The sequence below is a fragment of the Otolemur garnettii genome, unplaced genomic scaffold, assembly GCF_000181295.1.
Source record: "Otolemur garnettii isolate 467f Iridium unplaced genomic scaffold, OtoGar3 scaffold00104, whole genome shotgun sequence".
Classification (NCBI taxonomy): Eukaryota; Metazoa; Chordata; class Mammalia; order Primates; family Galagidae; genus Otolemur; species Otolemur garnettii.
The window spans coordinates 2968484-2992162 of NW_003852499.1; the positions used below are offsets into that span (position 1 = coordinate 2968484).

The 23679-nt window shown below is 43.5% G+C and overlaps 1 protein-coding gene across 1 annotated transcript in view; it reads left to right on the top strand.

The window, feature by feature from the left end:
- The window catches only part of ANO2 (anoctamin 2), a 337924-nt gene that overhangs the window by 169155 nt on the left and 145090 nt on the right, over positions 1–23679 (top strand). The window contains exons 13-14 of the mRNA XM_012809303.1: positions 1048–1059; positions 1290–1397. Coding sequence (XP_012664757.1) covers positions 1048–1059; positions 1290–1397 — 120 coding nt within the window. The remainder of the gene's footprint in view (positions 1–1047; positions 1060–1289; positions 1398–23679) is intronic.

Sequence of the window (23679 nt, forward strand, 5' to 3'; positions counted from 1 at the left end):
TTCTCAGGTGCGAAACAGCGAGGAAATAGTAAAAGAAAAACACACAGGCAAGAGCTACAATGTGTGGTATAAGCTATAAAACTCCAGGAATGCAGAGAGGAAGGAGACTCCATCTGGTAAGTATGTTGCAACAGTCAGAGGAGGCCTTCTGGAAAGTGGGAGTGGCCTCTGCTGGGTGACGATGGAAGGCGTTAGAAGCCCTTGGTTGGCATCTCCTGCTGTTGTATTATTGGTTATGCTTGTCAGGGACGTGGTTTCTCCTGTCCGATATCATGGCGGGGCTTGCGAAAGCCAGAGGCAGTTCAGGAGCTTGGCTTGTTGGCCTTTGAACTCTTCTGACATAGGGACGGTGATAAGGTGATAAGGGAATGTTTATTTCTAAATAGTGGAGCGCCTCTCTGAGTCAGCACCTGAATCCCTGCCCAGGAGTGATGGGTAAGTGACATGAAGGCCTCACACCTGTAGATATTTGTCCTTGAGCTGGAAGCTGCAGGGAAGACCTGCCAGGGAGACCAGGTGTACACTGTTAAATTCTCTTTGAAGTGAGTCATGCATCTTCCTGCCCCAGCATCTGTGTTGCTTTGACCATGGCCCTGTGGATTAGTGAGGTGTTCTTTCCCATGCCTAGTGACTCACGAGTCAGGTCTATAGTGCTGAATGGCCCAGCAATGTCTCCTGAGCACTGGTGTACTTGCCAATGAGTTACTCACCTAGGCTGCACAGGAAACAGGTCCAGGCACGTGAGTTTTAAGATTCCCCATGGCCGCCTTTGACTTTGATGTTTATTGGTCGCCGTTGTAGCTCATAGAGTAGTGGAGCAGAGAATGCGTTTTGTTGTTGCCCTGACTCCCAGCTGTGGGGCACATCTGTTTCTCCAGCTGGGATTTGGCTCATTGAAAATGAGAGATATGAGGATGGTTGGTGGGATGGCCAGATGTATCCCTCTGCCTTGGGTCAAACTGCTACGCAGAGCACGTGGCTCCTTTCTGAATCAGCCACCTCATTAACATTTCCTCTCTCCTTTCTCAACACCGGCGCTATCCCCAGGAGCGTGCCCAGGTTTGGTTTTCAGTGTGGTAACAAATGTCGTGTGTCCCTTATCTCTGCCCCGCGTTGTATTCTTCTGTTTAGGATGTTATGTCTAGTGACTGTGTGTGACGTGGCCGTTCACATCCCGTAGCGTCCAATCCTAAACCCTGACGTTAATGTACGTATGGTGTCTGGTGATGATTGGCAGCCAAGGTCATGCTCTCTCTGTGTAGTAACCAGCGTCTGATGCTTTGGCTTAGGAACATTCCCGGCCTGAGTATGAGACCAAAGTTCGAGAGAAAATGCTAAAGGGGAGCAACAAGTCGGTTGTCCAGAAACTGGAAGCGAGCACGCCTGAGGACGATGAGGTAAGGCGATGCTGCTCTTCTCTTGTCATCCCCTTAACGTGTTGTCATTTAGTTTGGAACTCTTGGTGAAGGGAGACCGGGCTGCGAGGAAGGTGATGGGGGCAAGAGGGTACGGGAGCACGACATTGCTCACTGTCCTGCAGCCGGATCTCGGGGGAATAGGCTTCTGCCGTGACTTGATCTGCACCTCTTTGCTAGTGGGTGCTGCATGGACAAAATGGGAGGGCAGGTTGAAAAAGAAAGAAACTGTTTTGGGCCTGGTGCCTCTGGATACCACCACCTAGATGTCGAATAATAATGACCTTACCGAATGCTTGCTCTCTGCCAGACACTGCTCAAAGTGCATTATGTTGTCTTATTTTAGTCTCACAAAAAAAATCTGTGAGGCTGGTACTACTGTAATGAGAACTCATGAAAAGAATTATATCCACAGAGTAAGTCATTTGCCAGAGGTCACATAGCCAGTAAACGATGGGTAGACCTTGAATTCCAGTGCGGGTCTCTTACAGTCTGTGTAGGTAACCACCATGCATACTGCCTTCTAAAACCTGTGGGGAAGTCAAATCCTGAGACAAGAAATGGCTATTGGGGCCAGTAGGGGCGTACTTGTGTCTGTGTTTGCTGGAGCTACTCACAGGAGGCTCCTTACATTTCATTTTATCTGGGTGGGCCTCTAAAAGGAGAAACACAATGGTGAACATGTCCTTTGAGTCACCTTTCTGAGTTTTATGGTGGCTTCCAGTCGTTAAAACAGAGCTTCATAATTTTTGCTGTGATCTGTGAATACTAATAGTATATGCGTGGGTGCACGTGTATGTATGTGTGTGTGGGGGTGCTCCTTGAGAGTTCCTGCTCTGAGTGCCACCCTCTTTGAAACCAGAGGACTGTGAATGTGTGTGTGTGTTTATGTCTTTCCTAATCTGGTTCCTGAAAAAAAAAAATCAACAAGATTGAAAATCTGTTACTTTTACATGTATCTTTTCTCCATCTTGGATTTGAATTCAAATTTCATTTCATTTTACACTCTTTAAGTTGGAACCATTCTTTTAACATGCAAATTTATGCAAGCATCAAAACAGAAGAATGTGGTGTTTTTGAGCACAAAACACGCGCTTTTTTTTTTTTTTTTAAAGAAAATAGGAATTAAACTAAAGAGAGAGAGGGTGGTCCTCTGAGTTTTTATTTTTTTAGATGAAGAGCAAATCCAAGACCACCAGTTATTTGGGGGAAATAATGAATTCGTTCTTAGGAAAGACTAATCATCACTGCCACCCTCATCAGAAAGCAAGTATTCTCTGTTCTGTCAAGCTTCGGCAACGCCGTGCAAACTTCTTTCTCCACCCCAGAGGAATATACAATGGGTAATTTTATGGAAATCATATGTAACTTTTATTGACCACTGACTCATTTAATTTTAATTCCATGGACGGGAATGCCAAGGAGCTGGAATTGCGTACATTGAGGCTGTGGTTCTAATATAAACATTGCTTGGATATATATGCATGATAGGTCAAATAACTTTCAGGAACCATGAATAATTAAAAAACATCTGAATGCCTTATAAATGATACATATGTTTATGTTTTAGCATTCAACATCTATTTTCATTACACTGTTGAGAATGCAAAGCTCAAAGCCTCTAATGCCTTATGAACACTAGGGAGAAATGGCCCTCCCAATGAACAGTGCAAGATGAAAATGGCCTAGGATTTGATCGTCAAGATCCCTGCTTGTGTTCCCTCAGTTCTGTAATATTGTCAGTGCTTCCATTCCTGCTGCACATCCAGCCATCCGTGGGAGGTAAAGATGGAGCGCATGCTACCATCTAATGGGAGAACGTGTCAGTACCCACTACAGCACACAGCTTCTGGGGCACCATTGTTTCGTTTAGGAAAGGCACCTTCTTCTGGGGAATAGACAGGGACTAAGGATGCAACTCTAGCTGGTGGTTGTAGATGTACATTTTTCATCCTAGAGGATCACCTGGGATCCACCTTCACCATGACCCTGAGGCCGCACATCCCTACCTCTCCTTACTTGCCTGTTGGATGATAAAAAGCTACCACTAACCGAGGCCCAGAATGGTGCAGGAATTTGCCTAAGACCACAGAGCTAGTTTAGGGGGGAACTGGTAATCAAATCTAGCTCTGGCTAATCCTCAAGGCCCATTGCTTTTCTTTTGCTTTTTACAGATACCAAGTTCATTTATTTTAAAAAAGATTTTTATTGAGATTCAATTTTATGCCCTAAAATTCACCCATTTAAAGTATACAATTCAGTGGTTTTAATGTGTTCACAGAGTTATGCAATTGTCACCACAATTTAAGTTTGAAACCTTCTTATTATCTCAAAAAGAAATCCTGTGCCCAGTAGTTCCCAAGCCCTGGGCAACAACTAAGCTACTTTCTGTCTCTGTAGATTTGCATACTTGGGACTTTCATGTAAATGGAATCATATAATACATGGTCTTTAGCTTCTTTCACTTAGCAGAGTTTTTTCAGGATTCATCTGTGTTGTAGCATTTATCAATACTTCATTCTTTTTATTGGCAAAAATAATATTCAATTTTTAGGGTCTGCCTCATTTTTTATTTATCCATGCATCCATTGAGGGACATTTGGGTGGTCTCTACTTTTTGACTGTTATAAATAAAGCTCCTAAGAAAATTTGTGTACACGTTTTTGTTTGGCTGAATGTTTTCATTCACTGGCTGCATACCACTCTTGGGAGCAGAATTGCTAGGTCATATGGTAAATGTGTGTCTAATATTTAAAAATATTGTCCTGTACTATTTAATATTTTTCATAATGGCTACGTTATTTCACATTCCAGCCAGCAACGTGTAAGGGCTCAAATGTCTCCACATCCTTACCAACACTTACTATCTGTCTTTTTTTAATTTTCTCCATTTTGGGGTGCAAGATGGTATTTCACCGTGGTTTTAATTTGCACTTCCCTAATGCCTAATGATGTTAAATATCTTTTCTTGTGCTTATTGGCCATTTCTATATATTCTTTGAAGGAATGTCTATTAAAATCCTTTGCCTCTTTCAAAAATTGAGTTAATTGGCTTTTTATTATCAAATTGTAAGAGTTTTTTACATTATGTTGGATACCAGTCTCTTATCAGATGATCTACAAATATCTTCTCTAGTTCTGGAGATTGTCTTTCCCCCTTATTGAAAACATTTAGAGCACAAATATTTTAAATTTTGAAATAGTTCAATTCATCTATTTTTCCTTTTGTCCCCTGTGCTTTAGTGTCATATGTAAGAAATCATTGTCTAATCTAACGTCATTAATATTTACTTTTAGGTTTTCTTCTAAGAACTTTATATTTGAAACTCTTACAGTCAGGTCTCTAATCAATTTTGAGTTAATTTTTGTATGTGATGTAAGGAAGGGGTCCAAATTTGTTTTTATTTGCATGGATTCACTTGTCCCAGCATCACTTGTCCCATTTGTTATTACCTTGATTTTATTCACTTGTCCCAGCACCATTTGTTATTACCTTGATTTTATTCACTTGTCCCAGCATCATTTGTTATTACCTTGATACTCTCCTTGAAAATGAATTGATTACGAATGCAAGAGTCCATTTCTGGACCTCAGTTCTATTTTATTCATCTATTTGTCTGTTCTTTTTTTTTTATTAGATCATAATTGTGTACATTAATTCTATCATAGGATACAGTGTGGTGCTACCATATACAGTTTGGAAAACTCTCATCCAACTGGTTAGCATAGACATCATGTCTTTCTCATAATTGTGTTAAGACATTTATATTTGACCTTTAGACAAATTCACATGTACCCTAATAGGATAAATCATAGGTGTGATCCCCACAATATCATTCTCTTCACCCATCCTCCCCCCTCCCCTCCCCCCTCCCCTTTCCCCGTAGTCTTGCACTCCATTTGGATTATAGCTTTCCTATTTGTCTTTCTTAATGCACGTCTCGATTACCATGTCTGTGTGGTAAGTTTTTAAATTGAGAAGTATGAGTCTTCTGACTTTGTACATTTTCTTTTCAAAATTGTTTAAGCAATTCTGGATGCCTCACCTTTCCATATTAATTTTATGACCAGCTTGCCAATGTCTGCAAAAAAAAAAGCAAGCTGGGATTTTGATAGAGGTTGAGTTGAATTTGTAGATGAATTTGAGGAGTATTACCACCTTAACAGCACTAATCTTCTAATCTATGAACGTGGAATATCTTTCCATTTATTTTAGTCTTTATTTTTTTCAGCAGTGTTGTATAGTTTTCAGTGTATATGCTTGCACATCTTTTGTAAACTTATTATTTTATTCCTTTGGATGCCATTACAAATGTCATTTTTAAAATTTTAGTTTGGGATCATTCGTTGCTAATATGTAGAAAAACAATTGATTTTGTGTATCAATCTTATATCCTATAGCTTTTCTGAACTTGTTAGTTCTAATTGTTTTTAATGGATTCCTTGGGATTTTTTACTTGCAAGATCATGTCACTTGGGAATAGAAATAGTTTTTCTTTTTCTTTTACAATAAAGATATACTTTGTGTCTCTCTGTCATTGCTCAGTTGCCCCAATTAGAATCTCCCGTACGGTGTTCAGGAGAAGTGGTGAGAAAGGACTTCCTTGTCTTAGGAGAAAAATATAGTCTTTTACATTAAGTATGATGGGTCATTGCTATTTCTTCCTTGTTTTTAACTCTCTTTATAAGGCTTTTCTGAGAATAGTTCACATCATGTCAACATAATGCTGATCTGAAATGAAATCTCCATGATGTGATGACTATAGAACCGTATTGGGGAGAGGCAATGTGGTGAGGTCCAAAGGTTGACAGACTATGGGTCAGAACCCTGAGACAGTAATCATGGTCCTTTCTTCAGTAGCTGAGCCCCTTTCTTGGTCTCTTCTGCCTCAGCTGTCACATGGGGGGATTGGATTACACAGTTCTCACAGTCTGATTTTTTTTGCTAATGTTGGTGGCCAGCTCATCAATTTGGCTATTGGACTTGTCTCCTATTTGTTTTATATTAGTAATTTGGTTCTTCTTATTAATTTTCAAGGGGGTAAGTATAAGGGCTGTTATGACTGGTAAAATTTTAAGTAACATTAATGGAATCCTCAGTATATACAAGGCTGTACAGGTATTGTTTTATTTAAGTCTCAAAATCACTATGCTTTTCAAATCACAGATGAGAAGACTGAGGTTTAGAGAGAAGTAACTTGCTTAATCCTAGTCCGTGGCATAGCCGGAGTATAAAGCCAGGTGGTCTCACTTAAAATCTATGCTTTTAACTTCTTGCTCCTGTGTGTCTTCAAAAGGTCCTCAAACACTCCTAAAAAGTCATGTTTGTTCTCCTTCCCTAAACTACAGGCAAGAAGGACTGTGGTATTCATTGGAAAGATTGGTAAGAAACAAACTGGCTCCCCTATTTCAGTGGTTTTGTGTAAATTTCAGTGGGTGATGTTCCATTTCCACTGAGGACAACATTAGCTCAGTTTACAGCAAGAGGTTCAACAGACAGAAGAGAGCACTCGGGAATATAAACACAAACATATATTGTGTTTCCAAGGAAGAATATGGAGTCTGGAACTTTTAATAAAGGAAAAGACTGGATTTTTATTTTTTTCCTCCTGAATCAGTATCAATCCTTTTGGGAATAGTATGTCTTGGACAGAACTGGAGACTGGAGGATTTCATAAGTTTTCCTCCAGGGCAAGATTTATTGTTTGGTTATTTGTTTGTTGTTTTTTTGTTGTTTCTGTAGGTTGGTAAAGCTCTCAGTTGAGTACAGATGGCACCGCGCTAGAGAAGATGGGTGGAGGGCTGGCGTCTGCCTTTCATCCCTCAGACCTTTCCCTCAGCTTCCCTCTCTACTACTCCTACAAACTACTTCTCTTCTACTTCCCTCTCACGCCTCCTTTGCTTTCAGTAAACTTCATATTAGAGTGCAGTCAGAAAACAGCTCACGCTGTGTAGCTCAGTAGTGGGGAAATTAAGTAGCTAATTATAAAGATGTTAGAAGAAGGGGTGTCGAGGCAAACAGAGGACAGTGAGGCAGTGACACATTAGCACAGCAAGAAATGGGTGCCTCTCTTGGGACTAAGGGCACAGGAGGCGAGGGGCAGTCTTTCCAGGTTCCAGGAGCCAGGGTCACCCAGCAGGAGCTGGAACCCTGCAGGAGGAGTGGCCACTTCCAGAAATGCCATTTGAAGCAGATAGAAAGAGTACGGGGAGAAGTACCCTGAATCTCTTCCTCCTGTTGGCCGACTCAGACCAAAAGTCTGCTGGAGAGTTGGGAAATGTAGTTCCCAGGGCTCAGTACCCTGAAACAGAGAGCAGAGGAAAGGAATGGTGAGAGTTAACCTGAGTCTGTAAGTTAGTAACTTCAGAACCTACTAGCCATAGACCACTTGCAAGCTGGGTCCCCTTGGTTTGGAGACTTGAGAGGCTAGTGGGGGAGAATCGATATTGAAATTTGGCAAATAGCACAAGAATGCTCCCCACCATTCATAATGAATGAATTCAAGAATGATCAGTTGTTTAAAACACTTTTGAAATGTGAATCTTTCTAAATGAAGAACATAAATGTCTTAACACCATAACTAAGAAAATGACATGCAGGCTATGTTAACCAGTTTGACGAAGATATTTCAAATTGTATATAAAAATAGCACACTGTACCCCATGACACTATCAAGGTACACAGCTGTGATCTAATAAAACAAACAAACAAACAAAAAAAACCACTTCTGAACTATTGGGAGTATGTGAGTGAGAGGGTAGGTGAGAGAGTGTGTTTAGAGAGAGAGAGAGCACATGTGATGGTGTGGGTGGAGTGACACAGGTGAGATCAGATAAAGGAAGGCTTCACAGAGGAGGGAAAACATAATTTTGTGTTAAGATACAAGGAGCATGAGGCAACTAGGGTGGGAGGGTGATGACAAAAGTGGTTCTTAAAGGAGTCCTGTCTTGTAAAACATATTACTAAAAGGACTTTGAAACAAAATCCTATTTCACAGTCCCGGGAGTTTCCTTGCGGAGCTTGTCACCCACAGAATGATTTGGGCCCAGTGCTTGTGCCCTCCTGTGCTGCCCGCAGGGCCAGCTTTAATGAATGTTTTATGGCGAGCACCAAAGGGAGAAGGGAGCAGGAGGCTGGGGAGGTGGTGGATGGAGGGGTGTTAATTTACTGTTCAGTGCACCACCCTGGGGACAATTATTTCAAAAGAAAACTCATCTAAAGTTAAAGCACTGAAACATTTACGACAGATGCCTCTGGCAGGCGCAACAAACAAACATGTGGAATAAATTATGCATAATTGGACTGCAAAGACACCACCGAAGGGAGGCAGGGGGATTGTCTGAGCTGAGCGCAGGGAGAAGGGAGGCCCAGGAGGCAGGGGATGGAGGAGCCTGTCCCACCCTGGGCCGAGGTGGACATGGTCCAGGCTCCACACACGGCCTTGGGTGGGTGGTTTATCAGAGTCAAGTTCCCATGGACCCTCTTTTGGAGGCACTAAATGACTTAATTAACTATTCGAGGGTCAAAAACATAAAGTCCTCCTCCCAGACTCTTATAGATTAAGGAAGTTTTTTGTTGGCAAAGGGAGACATAGGGGGCACAGGAAAGGATTCCATTTGCCAAAGATTCTCGTTGTAAATGAGGAGCTGAGGTGAGACCTGTGCCTGGGTCTGTTTCTGCGCTGGTGCCTCAGGGCTCTCATCATCCTTATTATCTGTCAAGGCTCAGCACTGAATTGTTGGGGACGCTCTGGACCTCGGTTCCCTCCACACAGGAGAGAACTGAGTAAAACCTGGCAAGAAAGGGGCCTGGGGCACTCGGGACGAAGTCAGGCCCTAGGTTTGAGGACCATCAGACCATGGCTTGGTTCAGTTCTAAAACCCTGTGGTCCAGAAACATTTGTACCTGCTCTCCTGAATTATCCTGTTTATTAATAAGGACAATGAAACAGGTGACTGCATTTCAAGGGAAAGGTAGCTTCCTGGCTGAAACCTGTCTTACAAAGTGGAATTGTTACTGAAGGCTGCCCCTGACAATTATATGTTGTGGTCTTGTTTAATTTTTTTATTTTACTTTAATTTTGTATTCATTGTTCCCAGCTCTGGCTCCTCTCTCTCTCTCACTCTCTTTCTGTCATCTGTCATGGAGGGTGGCTTCCATTTCCCACCTCTTGGTCCTACACCCTCCCACACCCACCCCCTTGAGACTCCAGACAGAGAAATGGGTGAGCAAAGGAGCCAAGAAAGGAGGTAGGAGGGGAATTTGGGGGTGGGAGCACAGCAGCCAGTTCAGTTTGACTGTAGAGTGTGAAGGTCTGCTCAGGAGGAGTTAAAAGACTTACATTTAAAACTGGATTCTGCCTCCCCTTCCCTCCTTAGTTGGACCTAGCCACAAGTCTCCAGGTGGGTAAAAGGAAGCCTGGGGATACCATCTTGCCTGACAGCCTTGCTCTAAACTACCAAGGGGACAGCCTGCCGTCTCTGCTACAGTGACAGATAATGCTGTATGCAGGATGGGAGCAGTTCGATTCTGGGAAGGTGGTAGAGGGATTTAGTTTGGAAAAGGCTGCAGGTGATTGGACTGACTACCATCTCCTAAGAATTGCTATTGTAGGAAAGAAGAAAGGAAGGTTCTTTTTTTTATTTCATTTTTTAAAATTTCTTATAGCATAACTGTGTACATTAATGCAATCATGGGGTACAGTGTGCTGTTTTCATTTCTTTTTTTTATTTCTTATAGCATAACTATGTACATTAATGCACTTGTGGGGTACAGTGTGCTGTTTTCACATACATTTTGAAATACTCTCATCAAACTGGTGAACATAACCTTCATGTCATTCTCTTAGTCATTAAGTTAAGACATTCATATTCTGTTTTTAGAAAGATTCACCTGTACCCTTGTAAGATAAACCATATAGGTGACCCCACCAATCACCCTCCCTCTCTCCATCTACCCCCCTCGCCTTCCCTCTCCCACCCCCTTCCCATATTCTAAGGCTATAATTAGGTTATGACATTCCTATAAAAGCTCTGAATTAGTTTCAAAATAGGGCCGTGTACATTGGATACTTTTTCTTCCATTCTTGAGATACTTTACTGAGAAGAACATTTTCTAATTCCATCCATATAAACATGAAGGAGGTAAAGTCTCCATCTTTCTTTAGGGTTGCATAGTATTCCATGGTGTACATATACCACAGTTTATTGATCCATTTGTGGGTCAATGGGCATTTAGGGTTCTTCCATGACCTAGCAATTATGAATTGGGCTGCAATAAACATTCTGATACAAATATCTTTGTTGTAATTCGATTTTTGGTCTTCTGGATATATACCTAATAAAGGAATTGCAGGATCAAATGGCAGGTCTATTTTTAGTTCTCTCAGTGTTCTCCAGATGTCTTTCCAAAAGGAACGAATTAATTTGCATTCCCACCAGCAGTGTAGAAGTGTTCCCTTTTCTCCACATCCACGCCAACATCTCTGGTTTTGGGATTTTGTGATATGGGCTACTCTTACTGGGGTTAGGTGGTACCTCAAAGTAGTGTTGATTTGCATTTCTCTGATGATTAAGGATGGAGAGCATTTTTTCATATGTCTGTAGGCCGTGCGCCTATCTTCTTTAGAGAAATTTCTATTTAAGTCCCTTGCCCACCCTGAGATGGGATTGCTTGTTTTTTTCTTGCTAATACGTTTAAGTTCTCTGCGGATTCTGGTTATTAAACCTTTGTTGGAGACATAACCAGCAAATATCTTCTCCCATTCTGAGGGCTGTCTACCCGCTTCATTTACTGTGTTCTTGGCTGTGCAGAAACTTTTTAGTTTGATCAGGTCCCAAAGTATATTTTTGACATTGCTTCATTTGCCCGAGGGGTCCTCCTCATAAAGTTTTCGCCCATACCAATTTCTTCAAGTGTTTTCCCTACGCTTTCTTCTAGTATTTTCATAGTTTCATGTCTTAAGTTTAAATCTTTAATCCAGTTAGAGTCTATCTTAGTTAACAGTGAAAGGTGTGGGTCTAGTTTCAGTCTTCTACAGAAAGGAAAGTTCTTGAAAACAAACATCAACAAAAGGAATTTCAGTAAGTGGGAAAGAAGCACTTACCCATCATGTCCCTACAGTGTCCCAGCTGGCTATTTCTCTAAACAAGACCCTTTCTTAGTGTTTGGGACTGACCCTTTCTGAACAGAAGTTAGGGCTCTTCTATACGGGAAAATTTTTGGGTGTGGGTGCATTCAGATTGTTTTTTGTTTGTTTGTTTGTTTATAATTCCATAAATTACACATGAAAACATTCTCCTGCAGAACAATTCTGACAATTGAGATGAAGTTTAAGTCTCCCTAGCTCTCATCTACTCCCAGAGTTATTTGTCTCCTTAGACATGGCCACTTTGGTTTATATCCTTGCAGACCTCGTTTCTTAGGGAAGTCCAGTAATACCTGCCATCAGCCAGAGACCACCCGATGTCACCTCAGCAGCGCTGCCTAATTTTCAGTGTCTTCCTATCTTAGCAAAGCTGAGTTTCCAGTGAAATCACTGTGAAACCAGAAGCACGAGTGGGATGTGCAACCTGGTGCCAAGCTTAGAGAACTGGGCGAGGTTGGAGTGTCCAATGGGAGCACACATCCTGTTTGTAATGAGGGTTAAGCATGGAATAAATTACTGTTTATCTCACCATATGTGTTTTTTTCCCTAATGGATATTAATTTGGTTGGGAAGAAGGACTTACTATTTAGACTGTTAAGACTTACTAAGGTGTTTCTTTTAGCCCAGGAATGCTACAAAAAATGCGCCAAGACGTTAAGGGTACTGTGAACCAACAGAGTTTGAGAACAGTTATATAAAGAACTTCCTGTGTTCTACGGAGATTTAAGAGTAAAACAGGCAGCCAAGAGCAGAAAGCTGAAAAAGATAGTGAGTTTCAAAGTTTGGGGGATTGACTTGTGGCTAACTGTGGACTAAGAAAGCGCAGGTGGGCTGCGAAGGCTCCTTCCACACTTGCTCTTTGGGCCTCCCACTGACTTCTCTCTTGGGCCTTAGAGTTCATCTGCCCTGGTATAAATTGAGATGTATTCTCTCTCTCTTCTCACCTCTCCCTCTCGCTAAAAGGTATACGTGGCAACACTCAGAGATGAGAATGGAGTGGAGATGTTCAGGCCAGGTTTATTGAAAGGGGAAGGTGACCTACCTGGATAGTACAAAAGTGGCATCTGTGCTTAGGGACAATTAGAGACCTCTCTTATATGGGGCCATAGGGTATGGGCAAATTCCACAGCTTGCCTGGAAGGCTTTGGTGAGTTGGGTCCTTTGGTACAAACTTTGGGTGTAGGGCTAATTAGGTCCTTAGTCTCCTTTGTTTTAGGAAGAGAGGGAGGGTTCATGTAGGGCTGTGTTAGGCCCCCCAGCTCTCTCTCATTGCCGTCTCTCTGCATGTGTGTGCATAGTGTGTGTGAGTGAGAGACATCCCCTTAAATCCTTGGGATTTAAAAGTAAACTCTGCCACTCCTAATCCAGAGGACGTTGCTTTACTTAGAATCTCCAGGGTGGTTTGGACTCTGTGGAAAAGCGTGCCAGAGAAGCATAGAATGTGTCCATAAACATGTTCCTGCACGGAGCATATGAATTATTCACCGAAGAACAGACTCCTCGGGTGGCCCAGGCCGTCAGACGCCGGACTCTGGCCCTCTTCAACTGACAGCCTATTCTCAGCATCAGGAGTTCTGGCTAAAATAAGACCTTCTCCTCTGCACACTGTATACATTTCTACTGCCCTGGGGCTAAATTAAGAAGTTACAAATAAGGAGAACCCCGAGGCCTGGGTTATGGAAGCAGAGCTTAGGGAGAAGGGAAGCCTGTGAAATGAGAACACAGCAGGGGAGGAGTGGCAGCAGACCCAGCCTCGGCGCAGAGGCTGGGCACCTTCAGGATGGTGTTTCAGACCAGACCCTCGTGGCTTCTTGGAGAGCACAAGGCCCAAATATGTGCAATGATTGGGAATGCTGGAACAGCACAGTTGCTAGGGGCCGGCGCATACCACTGGAGTGTGTGATGTTAGCCACTATTGACTTGCAGTTTGGACTTTTCTTTTTTAGGTTTAAATGATTTTTCCATATATGGTCAGAAGCATGTAAATTAAATTTGTCTTTTGCTGTTTGGGCCAAGGTCGTTATTTCCCTTTTCTAGAATTCACTGGAAGCACATACATGCCCTTCAGGTTCCCTTGATCTTTCTTCCAGAAACCCAAAAGTGCTGGCTTAAAAAAATTCCTCTGAGGTCAAAGGGTGCTTGGGCTCTCTGATTCTTTTGACATGATGGTCAAAAGAAGCTTTCAAGGAAAACTGATGGGATTGCCCTTCTGTGGGTAGGGCCTCAAGACCAGGCCCTTCTGAAAATCACTGCCCAAGCGGGAGGCTGCAGAAACCTCCCTTGCTGTCCACCACTGCGTCCTGCTCAGCCACGTGCTAGCTGGCCAGAAGGGGCTTACTGCCCAAAGGAACTGCAGTCATCTACTGAGGGGACCCTGGATTCTTTCCAAGGAGTCAATTAACTTTGATAAAGAACTAGCAAGAAGAGAAAAGGGGTCCTTACGTGAGTTTAGATTCTCCGAGGTGCAGATCCTGAGCCAGTGATTCTAGTGGAAAAGTTTCGGGGAGGTGGAAACCCCGGCAGTGGAGTGAGGTAGTGAGAGAGAGAGAGACGGGAAGGCAACCCACAAAGGGTGGCTTGGCAGTGTGGTTGCTACCGGCAACAACTGGTGCTTAGTTCTGCTGGGAAATTCTGGGAGCTGATATAGAACATACATGTTAGAGTTTTATTGCCTCAGGGGCATGTCTTTTCATCTGTTTCTGCTGTAAAACAAAATACCTTAGACTGGGTGTTTTCTGAACAACAGAAATCTATTTCTCACAGTTTTGGAGGCCAGGAAGTCTGATTGCAAGGCATCAACAGAATCGGCAAAGCCTCCCTTCTGCTTCCTGATGGCACCTGTGGCGGCAGCCTCACACAGTGGAGGGCAGAGGGGCAAGGGGCACTAGAGTGCCCCCTTCGATCTCTTCGATCTGAGCACTGATGTGGTAATGAGGACTCCAAAGACTCTGTCTCTTAATATCACCATCTTGGGGTTTCAGCTCCAGCACATGGATTTTGGAGGGACACATGCATTCACAGAATACAGTGAGTGGGCTGGTACATGAGTCACTGTTGAGGGCAGCTCCCTGTGTGTGTCTGGATTCTCCTGCACTTGAGCAGGCGCACAGACAGAGAAGGCTCAGGACACCAATAAAAGCTTTCAGGCAAAGAAGTGAAGATGCTGAAAGATCTTTAGATGCTCTAAATTATAATGGTGGGGCTTGAGAGGATCTGGGGCAGACGCTGATGCTGTCAGGTTCTCCTAAGTCCTAAGGTGCATGAGTCAAGGTCTAGTCAGAAAACCAAAAATACCAGAGGTCGGTAGAGGGAGTTTCATACAGGGAGCTAGCTAGGTAAGTGTCAAGCTAAACAAGGACGGTAACCACTCAGAGACAGCATCAGCAGGAAGCTGGGGAGGCAAAGTAGGAGGCAGCCGCAGTGGGGAATGGAACCAGGCCGGGAATTGCATGGTGGCAGTGGGGACCATCAAGGGAAAGGGGGACCATCAGGGAAAGGACAGTCCAGCAGGCAACATGGCTCTGGAGGAGTGGCCATCACTGCATTAAGCAGAGAGATACTCTGGATTCTCCTTTGCGTCTACCTGCCCTTGCACCAGCACCTCCCATTGGCTGAATCTAGCCAGAAGCCTGGAGGCCAGGCTGTCCCGGAAACACGTTGTCAGAGATCGCTCCCCCTATGTTATGCATTAGAAGAAGAAATAAGTTTCCAGAGCAGACAGGAGTGGTGACTGGCACTTGTCGTAATCCTTTCCCTGCTGTGAATGTGTGCTCTCCACCTCCAGCTCCCTTGTTCTTTCTGCTACGTGACTGTATTGGCTTTGTTGTCTACATCAGAGACTTCTGGAATTTCCATGCACTTTGGGTGGGCTACACTGAGGGAGGGGATGGATGATGGACGGGGGGACATACTCTGCCCCTCGTTCACCCTTGTTCTGAAGCATCCGAGGAAAAGTGCCTGGGCCTTGCATCCTTCTGTTCAACAGCTTGCCCTGACTGTGCCGGGCCTTAGAGGAAGCACCACATCTTAAATTTGCCTATTTCCCCCAGTTTAGCCTTGCCAAAATCTGATGTTTCTGCTCTGTTTCAGTGAGGTCCAGGTCTTTAAATTTTAAAAACATGTTTCAGAACCTGGAGCGTGTTTGTGTTATCTCACTCTCTGTCTCTCAAGTAAATGCCATTTAGACATGTTGACATTTTATTTATTCCATAAACCCACCTGCCAGGATGATAAGAAATAGCGATCTGAATCTATGCCAGCCTCCGCCCCCCACCCTGGACTTTCCATGCATTCAGTGGTTTCCTCATTTATTCTTCCGGCCTTTGGGAAGCAGTAGGTCCGTGAGATCGTCATGACGAATTGTGTACAAAATCTAGAGGAAAGCTGATGTTACTCAACAGTTCCCTGAGTTACTTCTTTAAAGTGGGGTCCATTTAGTATGTGACTTAATCTACAACATTCCCAAGAACACATGATCCTTATTTTCATTTTGTTTTTAAACACCCAAGGTCAGATCAATGGACTTACTTGATATAAGGCTACTGCTTGCCATGAGAATAATGTACCATTGCTCTAATCAGGACAGATCTGGAGTTCAGGGTGAAATGCATGCTGAAAGTGGGGTTCAGTGGCAGTGCTCACTCTAGAGACAAGAGGAAGTAGATCCCTTCACGGGAGAGATAAGCAGAGGATGGCAACTTACTTACATGTCTTATATAGTCTTCCAAGTTTGGGGGACTGGGGCAGGGGTACTGGGTGACACAGGGAGGGAGGCTGTCTGTGATTTAGCTGTGCGTTTGCGTCTATAGTCTCTAAATCAAACCTCTTTGAAAGCAGATAACCAAAACCAGCTCCCTTGGGGCTTCCTTACTGCTATCACCTTGGCCTTCAGCTAAATGGTTAGAAGGGAGCCTCTCAAAGGCAATTCCATATCTACTGGGTGAATTTGGGCATTCCATTTCCCCTGACAAATGGGCACTGGCTTGTCCTCCAGCTAGTAGAAGATAGGGGAAGGGAAACCAGTATCTGAGGCCTCCATCCCTGCCCACGGTGTCTGCACGATTCCCACACATTCCTCACGCCCGCTGTTTTCCTCTGTCGGAAGCTGGCCACGGCACAGCCTGAGCCGAGTCTTGGCCTTTGCAAAGGGGCAGTGTGACTCACCAGTCGTTTTTCATCGACCCATTGTCCAAAGTTAATTCCTCATCTGGGGAGCTGGTACTGCTGCTTTTCTTAAAAAGTACTTCTCATGCTTTCCTGGCATTCTGATGCCACATCCACGGTTTTCTGTATCATTTCATTTATGCTTGGTCTGAGGCTGGTGGGTCCATATTTCCCTGGCACCTTTGGTCCATTATGTGACTATGGAGGGAGATAAACATAGGCTTAGATGAGTTACTACCCACAGGCCAGGTGATTCTGCCCTGCAGTGGCCGGCATTTGTCCACCTCTGGGCCTGCTGGACCCAGCCTCTTAATTCCCTAGCAAGGCCAGATGTGGTAGTGTTCAGTTGCCTGTAGACATTTGACATCCAATTCATTTTTATTATAATGGTGCTTGGTCTACCAGCCAACTTACATAAATTTTATCCCAAATTTGGGCATCTGTATTGAGTTTAGAGAATTTGTGGCAGGAAATTTGCCCTGGAAATGTACTCAGCTGAATATTTGCACTCCTTAGCATGGAATGATTCCCATCCAAGAATCTCAGCGAGCTTGTCTATAAACATGAATGAATTAAGCCTCCCAACACCACTGTGTGCTCTTTGCCAGCTGGATTATTTTAAGGGAAGTGACCAGCCCAGAGGCCTGTAGTGAGTCATGAAAGAGCGTGCTCACAACCAGATTGTTTGGGCTGCAGGATGGATGGAGCCAGGGGCCACTCCAGCTCTTTCCACCTCCAGTGCTTGAGTATTAGGATGAAGGTCAACGATTAGCACAAAACTCTGGGAATCTGGCCACCTTCTGGCTCAGCACAGCTTCCTTTACTGTGTCCATCACCAGCCCCCTAAAACCATGGCTTAGTCAAACTTGATAACTTTTACTTCTTTACAGTATAAAATCAATTATGTTTTAAGTGTAGAAAACCTAAAAAGGGAAGTATAGAGAAGAAAAGTAAATTATACCTATTTCATTACCTAGAAAAGCCATTGTAAGCCCCTTTTTAATGTACATTGTTACATTGTTGAAAACATCATATTATATGCTTAATTTCACATTTTGATTTTTTTTCCTCTGGGTTTTGGAACATAAGTTCACAGTCTTCTTAAATACCATTTATGAACATTATTTCAATAATTGCTTAATATTTTATTATATGGATATATTATAATTTTCTTAATCCTTGCTCTATAGTTGAATATGTGATGGACACCCTTGGTTTATAATTTTTTCCTAAATTTTAAGCTGTTTTAGGAGGGTTATATCAGGATAGGTTATGGAAAGCTCAAGATCTTTATTCAGTTACTGGGTTCCCCATTGCATATGCTCTTGTGCCCAGTGAAGGAACTACATAGGTATGATCCTTGACACTGAACGGGTATGCAGAGACAACTTACATGTAATTGTCTCTCTGCCACTGCTCACCCATTCACTGTGAGTGAGAATGGGTCAGGTCACATTCATATCTTGGAGCTCTCCCAATGATGGGTGCCCTGCCTGGAGGGCAGGAGGCTTTTGGTCTTCTTACATGCTTCATGGGGAGATATATGTTTTGGAGACAAGATGGGTCATTGTCTTAGGTGTTGCAGTCCAGTTCTGGCCAGGGAGCCATTTATCTCATCCTGGGAATCGTTGGGTCACTTATATCAAATCCTGGAACTGCTCACATCTTCCGACCCCATCGCTAATGTGGAAATATAATTGTAGGACAACGGATAGATCATGAGTTCTCCAATGAAGGCATGTCATCAGTTGAACTAAGGCCAGGTTTTGGTAGGGGAATCAGTGGGACAAATCGTGAGCTATAGTTTTAGCTCCAAGAGGAAATGTGTCCTGCTTAGTAAATGCTCAATCAAAAAAGTATGAAGCTCCCTTTGATAACTTCTGGAAACAATTTAGAGGGCAAGTAGGGTCAGTCTGACTTCTGAGAAAGGAAAGTTTTTCTTGTTGTTCAGATGCCTATTTTTTTTCAGCTTCACAACACGTACACACAAATGGTGTTGACCTATGGAAAATATTATTAATCCACAGAAGAACACTTGATAAATACTTTCATATGATGTTTTTTAGTACCATTTTTTATTTGATGGTGAACTTGCCGTAGATAGTCACACCCTTTATGGAACGAAGTAAGGGGAATCCTCAAAGAACTAAAAGTAGGTATGCCTTTTGATCCTGTAATCCCATTACTAGGTATTTACCCAATAGAAAAAACATCATTTTACTGTAAGGACATACACACTTGAGTGTTTATAGCAGCCCAACTTCTAATTGCAGAGAGGTGGAAATAACCCAAGTGCCCTTTGACACATGAATGGATTCCTAAACGGTGGTATATATATACCATGGAATACTACTCAGCCATAAAGAAACATGGAGATTTTGTATCTTTTGTTATAGCTTGAATAGATTTGGAGAACACTCTCCTGAGTAAAATATCATAAGCGTGGAAAGACAGGCCTAACATGTACTCCATACTAATTTGAAACTGGTGCATTAACAACAGTGTGCTCACATGAGAGAAAAACTCAGTTCAATCCAAGAGGAGGCGAGGAGGGGGTCTGCAGTTTCCTTCCCAGAGAAACAATGTGTGGGTATATGGCACACTTCTTGTGTGAGGGACATAGCTACAATTTAGACTTTGCCTTACAAATACAAGCAATGTGGCCTAATTGTATGTACCCTTACATTAATCAGGAATAAAGAGACCAATTCTTGATACTTTTCAGCCTTTATCCTGTAAATGGAGTGTTCCAGGCTATTTCTAGCATTCCAGAAGCCAAAGATGACAGTGGTGTCAAGCCTGTCACTTCTGAAGCTTGGCTGGTGTTCATTGGGGTTGGTGTATGTCTGCCATGGTCTTAACTCTAGCCAGAGGTGCTGGAACCAGGGGCTTCCCTGACTTCTCTCTCCTGGCTTAATCCACATAGGATGATAGAAAGGGGAGTGAGGGTTTATGTGAGGTTCCTTTTGACCTTCCTTTTGACTCAGAGACTTGGACATGTTAAGCAGAGATTGGGGACTTGTGTGAATCTGGCTAAAATGATTCTGTGTCCTTCGAGCCTTTGCCAAGCAAAGGCCAAACAAAAGTCAACTCTGGGGTGATCTGGTGGAATTGCAGATAATCTACTTGTGGGAAACTAAAATGAATGGACCAGAACTTTAAATAACTGGCAGCATTAGGAGAATATAGGCAAGCCCAAGAGAAGTAGGGAAGTTACTCAGAGTCACAGGCTCTGGGCCAGACCCTGATATTGGATTTTGTTTCTTCCAGTTTTAACATCTCTTTCTGTCTCCTTTCTCTGGCAGGACAAGGGGAGCTGGCAGATAGAGGGAGGGTCTGAGGTGGGTCATCAAGAAAATGAGATTAGTGTCTTTGAGCCAGCGGAGCCTCGAGGGGAAGGGTGGAGGTAGGAACGCCTTTTTCCTTCAGACTTTCGGAGGTTATTATCCTGGATGGTGGATGGTGGAAGAAGAATTGAAGATTCAGTCTGAGTTCCCTTGTCTTGGATGGAGCAGAGGAGTTTGGCAACTTGAAATCTGGAAGGTGGTTGGGCTACCATCTGAGTCATGCCATGGGGGACTTGGTAACAACAGTTCCACGAACAAGCTAGGAGAGCTCTGTTCCCTGGAGCCCACCATGTGTCATCTTCCAACTTTCTTCCAGGGAGGCCCATAAACTTTCCCCCTTCACACTGACCCCTCTTGGCTATTTAAATCATATGTTGCCACAATGCTGATAATAATGTTGGCACACAAGGTAGAAGGAATTTAGGGTTCCTCTTAGTGACTCGCCAAAGTTTCCCTAAACAGGAACCATCACTTAACCTTCTGCATTCTGGAGGAAAATGTGTAAAGTGCTGAGATCAGAGTGACCTTAAAACACTAAAGTTTATCTATATCTATATGCTTGAGTGGAAAAATATATATATATATTTACTATATATATAGTAAATTGAGAAGAAATGCTTGTGCTTCACTCTTGTTAAATGGCACCACTTTTGGAAGACCCAGTTGTCTAAGCCAGAAGCTTTGGATCCAACCCGAATTGCTCCCTTGCTATCACTGGCCACACATGGTGAGCCCCGTGCATGTCTGTCTGGGCCTATCTCCGCTTATTGCCACTGGTTAATTGCCCTTTCCTCCTCCTCCTTCCCTGATTGCTTAGATGACTTTAGTGACCCCCTTCTGGTCTCTCTGCCTCTGTCAGGCTCCTTCCAACCCATTCTCCACGCTGTGCCAGAAGGCTCCATCCAGAATGCAGACCTGATTGTGGCATTCCCTTGCTTAAAATCCTCTAATGCTCTCCAAGGTTTGGGGGATGATGTTCAGATTTCTTGGCTGTATCCCCAGGGCCGAATACGACCCACCCATCTTTCCAGCTTCCCTTCCCATCGCTGGCATGGGCCCCTTCAGCCAGACATTTCCAAACTCCTTGCAGGATTCTGAGCATTTCTTGCCGTGTCAGGCCTCAGCGTCTTTGTACATGCAAGTCTGTTTGCTTCAGTGTATTTTCCTCCTCTCTATCCAGCATAGTCCTTCTTGTACTAGACAACTCGGGGCTAATGTTATCTCTTCTGGGAGGCCCTATCTTACTCTCCAGGCTGACTTAGCTGTTGGCTCTTATAGTCATTCCCAGGGCTACAGCCATGAATTAGCATGAACTAGGGGGCTTAGAACAACAGACATCTAGCAGTTCTGGTGACCAGAAGTTTAAAATCAAGGTGTATGTGACCTCTGAAAGTTGAGGAGAGGATCTGTCCTTGCTTCTTTCAGCTTCTGGAGGCTCCAGGCTTTCCTTAGCTGTGACAGCAAAACTCCAAGTCCTTCCTCAGTGTTCACGCAGCCTTCTCCCCGTGCCTGTCTCTGCTCCTTTTTGTCTCCTTTAAGGATACAGAACATTAGATTTAGGGCCTACCCTAGGTCTGTGATGTCCTCATTTCAAGATCTTTAACTTAGTTATATTTGCAAAGGCCCTTTTTTCCCAAATAAGGTCACATTCACAGCTTCCAGGATTAATACTTGGACATACCATTTTGGGGGTCATAATTCAACTCACTGTAGCTCTGTGGCAACATGTATATTCCTTTTAGGAAGACATTTTCTACAAATGTCTTAAAGCATCTGTAATCCTATCTTTCCCTCAAGAAGAAATCTCTTTAAGGGTTTCTGTCTGACTTTGCATCCTTGGCTTTTACTTACAGGGCCTAAAAGCATCTCAGAATGACATTTTCACTGAATGTAGGAAATAACACCCCCAGGGCTGTTAGTAGGTCCTTATCCTTAGCTTGGCCTGACACAGGCATGCTTGGAATCAGGCTTCAGATGCCAGAGCCTCTATCAAGCCTGTTCTGTCAAGGAACCTGCTTCTGCAGTTTTGTTTGGCTGAAAAGTACATTTTTAGGCTAATTAATTTGAAGGCATAGCCATAAGAAGGCCTTAGAATACTACTAATCTTAGAAAGGAGCCCAAACTAGTTAATCTACATTCTAGCGTGTGCTGTCTAATACATGGTGATGATGTGCACATTGTTCTGAAGTTCCCGAATGGCTGAGAGGGAGCAGTTTAACATTTTTGAGCACGCGCAGGTGTTGCCAGATTCCCCATATTTCCAGTGAGAGCTTGGTTTTCAAAGGAGGAAAGAGGTCTCAGGGAATTGGTCAGTAAATTAAAGTTCCTTCCATTTATGAGACCGGCAACTTTTATTCTCTGGGCCTCAGTTTATTTATTTATTTTTTTCTCTTTAAACAGAATTGATAAGAAGAACATGACTCCTGATTTCTTGACTTTCTCTACTTGCTTATGGTTGGCATTTGCCCTGGGAGGCCAAATTCCCATGTACTAGTCGGTCTCCAAATGATTAATGTGGCCCTACTGTGTGCTCTGTGCTTATTCATAGGCTTGGATAAGCAAAGCCATCCTTTGAAGAGCTCATGGTAATTTGGGACATCGACCTTACATGGATCAGAGGTGTTTTGATTTTTGGTTATAGGTAGGGTGACCAGACGTCCGATTTTGGCGGGACAGACCCGCTTTTCAACAATTTGTCCCGCGTCCCGCAGCATTTTAAAAAAGTCCCGATTTTGGAAAGAATGCACCAACGGACTGGAGAACAAGAAGGGAATATATGGTTTTCGGCCCCCATATGGCGATTTTGCCAGAATATGAGTTTTATATTATTTTTGTTAATTTTATAATGTTAAACTGTAATAAATAATTGCTGAGAAGTGATTATCGAGAACTGCTTATCAAAGTTTGCATTGTTCTCAGGCCCTGCCTGCCCGATCCCCTGCCCTGCTCCCCCCCCCCCCCCCCCCCCCCCCCCCCCCCCCCCCCCCCCGGCTCTGCCCCCGCTCTGCCCCCCAGCCATATTGTCCTGCCTTACAGATGTTAAAATCTGGTCACTCTAGTTATAGGAGGTGAGTGTGAAAAGAATTTGGCAAGAGGGTTTCAGCTCCTGTTCAAACTCTGCTTCTTTTCCGTCCTCATCCCAACCTGCACTAACGAGCTGATTTACGTAAAACAACCTATAAAATCAAACTGAGTTTTGGGAAAGATGTGAGGGGAGTGCTAGCTAATTCTTAATGCTGGGCAAACTATTTAGAAAAGGTTTGTGTTCTTGGTCATCTCTGCCCTTGCCACGGGCAGAACATCTTCCTCTTTGGAGAGTGATGCAGCGGTGCTGTCTCTAATTGCTCTTGCAACAGCCGTGTCCTGTCCCCTCTTTCCATGGCAGCCACCTGTTACCAGTTGGCCCAGTCTTCTGGAAGCAAGGTCTCTATCTGCTTGGGCTTTCTTGAGGTCTTCCTATTAGCAGAGAAACCCTGTGATCACACTAATCTCACCCTCAACTCCCTGTCCCTTCTCAGCACCTTTCTTCACTCGCCAGACTCCTGACCCTTATTTCTCCTTCCTATTGAATCCTCAACCCCAGTTCCTTAGATCAGCTCACTCAAC